This window comes from Otolemur garnettii, unplaced genomic scaffold (assembly GCF_000181295.1).
Source record: "Otolemur garnettii isolate 467f Iridium unplaced genomic scaffold, OtoGar3 scaffold00093, whole genome shotgun sequence".
Classification (NCBI taxonomy): Eukaryota; Metazoa; Chordata; class Mammalia; order Primates; family Galagidae; genus Otolemur; species Otolemur garnettii.
Genome location: NW_003852488.1, coordinates 6,895,730 through 6,898,565, shown reverse-complemented (window position 1 = coordinate 6,898,565; position 2,836 = coordinate 6,895,730). Strand labels below are relative to the sequence as shown.

Below are 2,836 nucleotides of genomic sequence, written 5' to 3'. Positions count from 1 at the left end.
AGAATTTACCCCTCAGAACCATTTGTAGGCACACAGAGTTAGTACTAACTTCCAACTTTAAGATCTAACTTTTTATTCTTTATGGTCTGTGAAAACAATATTCATTAATTTACTTTCTTTCTGTAGGCAAGCCAAGACAGATATGAGAATTGCAGTAGCAAAAGTAGAAGAATTAACTAAAGTGACTGAAGATCTTCAGGGACAGATGCAAAAGAAGGTATTTTCCATTTGTAAGACAATTGGATGCCTCTGTCTTTTCTATATATTTTATTGTCAATTTATTTTGGATTATGTGTTAAAGAGGGTTATTAGAAGTTGAATTATTCATTTTATTGCCCCTAAATATAAAATATGAAAGCAAGAAGCTAAATTATAATAGTAGAAACAACTTGTTTAAAAAATAATTATTTCCATTCTTTTTAGCCTAATTTATTAAATACCATACTCATCCCTAAGCACATCATCATTTAAAAGCATATTCAAGATCAAGTTTTTTTGCTTTTTATTTTTTTTTTGAGACAGAGTCTCACTGTGTTGCCCTCTGTAGAGTGCTGTGGTGTCACAACAGCTCATACCAACCTCCAACTCTTGGGCTTAAGTGATTCTCTTGCTTCTGCCTCCCAAGTAGCTGAGACTACAGCTCCTGCCATGTTGCCTGGCTATTTTTTGTTGCAGTTGTCATTGTTTGTTTAGTAGGTCAGCCAGGTTTGAACCCACCACCCTCTGTGTATGTGGCTGGCACCATAACTACTGTTCTATGGGTGCCAAGCCAAGATCAAGTTTTGATTATTGGTTATGTGTAGGTAGAAGAGAGGCTCTTAATACTGCATTTTATGTTATTTATGAAAATATTTTTTGACATAATAGACTCTGGTTCTTTTTAAATGTAAAAGATTTAAGGAAAATGTCAGGGAAAGGCCAGACTTTGATTTAGATGAATCTATTTATTGAACATTCTAGCTCAGAAACGTTCTAGCTGTGTTACTTTGAAGCCTTTTTTCCATATCTATAAAAAGTTAATTACAGATTTCTAATAATGGTAGGCTTGTGAAAGTATTACAAGAACTCTTCCATAGATAACCATTTTAAAACTTGGGTACATTTTTTAAAATATTGGAAAGCACTGAAAACCAGAAAGATGTAAAAGAGATAAGGATTATTAGTTTTTGGTATTCGGACTTGATGGTTCTCTCAACTCCCACAGCTATGGCTTCAGAAAACAACAGCTTTATGTGAATTTAAGGTAACCAAAATTAAAGTTGAGGACTAGAAAATCAGTTGGAAATTCAAAGAAGAAGTACTAGCAGCAAGAGAAACACATAAAAAATGAGAGCCAAATTCTGAATATAAATTCTTACCAAATCCATGCCTGTCAACTAAACTACATGTGGGAGTAGAGAAAGGAACCCAGAGAACACAATGAAGAAGCAGACAGAAACAGGAGAGAAATCTGCTCTTGTAAGAAAGATATAGAACTAGTTATTTGTTTGCTACTATTTATAATTGAGTACATGCCAGAAAAGTATACAATACAAGAACCTGAATACTGAAGACTTATTGTTTGAACTATCAGAGGACAGCGCCCAAAGCTTCAAGAATGCAGAATATTACAGGGGAATCTCTGGGAATAAGGAAACCACAAAAAGTGTGAACCTTACTTCTACCCAAATCTTGACTGATCCTCAAATTATATAGGCACAAAGGAATGCTCTAGGGACCTAGCTATGAATGTAAAATGGAAAACAATAAACACTAATTACAGATAACAGCTCCTTCATACTGTAGGAGAAAGAGATTTCAAACTTCAAATCCAAACAAGAAAAATTGCCTACTTGAATTTTTTAAAAAGCCATCATCTTCAAAACAACAAAACAGGATGCACAGTAACTGCAATATATTATCTGTATTATCCAGTTTTCAACTAAAACTACTAGATAGAAACTACTTGTGCGCTGGTGGTTGGAGAAGGCAATCAAAAGAAACTGACTCTTAGTAGATCCAGTTGTTAGCTTTACCAGGCAGAGGCTTCAAATCAGCTATCATTTTCAAGAAACTTTTTAAAAATCTATTTTTAAATTAGAGTAATATAAAATCATAATGAAGAAATAGAGAATTGTATTTGAGAACTAGAAATTTATTATTTTATATTTTTAATTTATTTTTTTGAGACAGTCTTACTATGTTGCCCTGAGTAGAATGCCCTGGCGTCACAGCTCATAGCAACCTCAAACTCTTGGGCTTAAGCGATTCTCTAGCCTCAGCCTCCCTAGTAGGGGAGGGACTATAGGCATCCACCACACACAGACTATTTTTTGTTTTTTACAGTTTTTGGCCCTCCAGTATATGGGGCTGGCGTCCTACTCCTTTGAGCCACAGGCAACGCCACCCAACTATTTTTTTGGTTGCAGTTGTCCTTGTTTAGCAGGTCTGGGCCAGGCTCAAACCTGGTAGCCTTGGTGTATGTGGCTGGTGCCCTACTCACTAAGCTATGAGCACTGAGCTGAGAACTAGAAATTTTTTAAAGTAGGAATTCTAGAGCTTAAAAATACAGCAACTAAAATAAAAATTGTATTAGTTGAACTAAAATATAGATTGAAAAGATAGAAGAAATAATCAGTGAACTTGAAGCATAAATAGAAATGTCCCTTTCCAAAGAAAAGAGAATTTAAAAGATAGAAAAAATATGACCAGTTTCTGCGAGACCTATAGAACAATATAAGTGTGATTGGAATTGCGGAAGGAAGGCATAGGGAAGTAGAAAAAAGTATTTAAAGAAATAGTGTTTGTGGCTCGGCGCCTGTGGCTCAAGCGGCTAAGGCGCCAGCCACATACACCT

The 2,836-nt window shown here is 35.2% G+C and overlaps 1 protein-coding gene across 1 annotated transcript in view; it reads left to right on the top strand.

The window, feature by feature from the left end:
• Positions 1-2,836, top strand: part of SCLT1 (sodium channel and clathrin linker 1) — a 162,204-nt gene that overhangs the window by 80,968 nt on the left and 78,400 nt on the right. Inside the window, exon 10 of the mRNA XM_023516581.1 lies at positions 127-217. Coding sequence (XP_023372349.1) covers positions 127-217 — 91 coding nt within the window. The remainder of the gene's footprint in view (positions 1-126; positions 218-2,836) is intronic.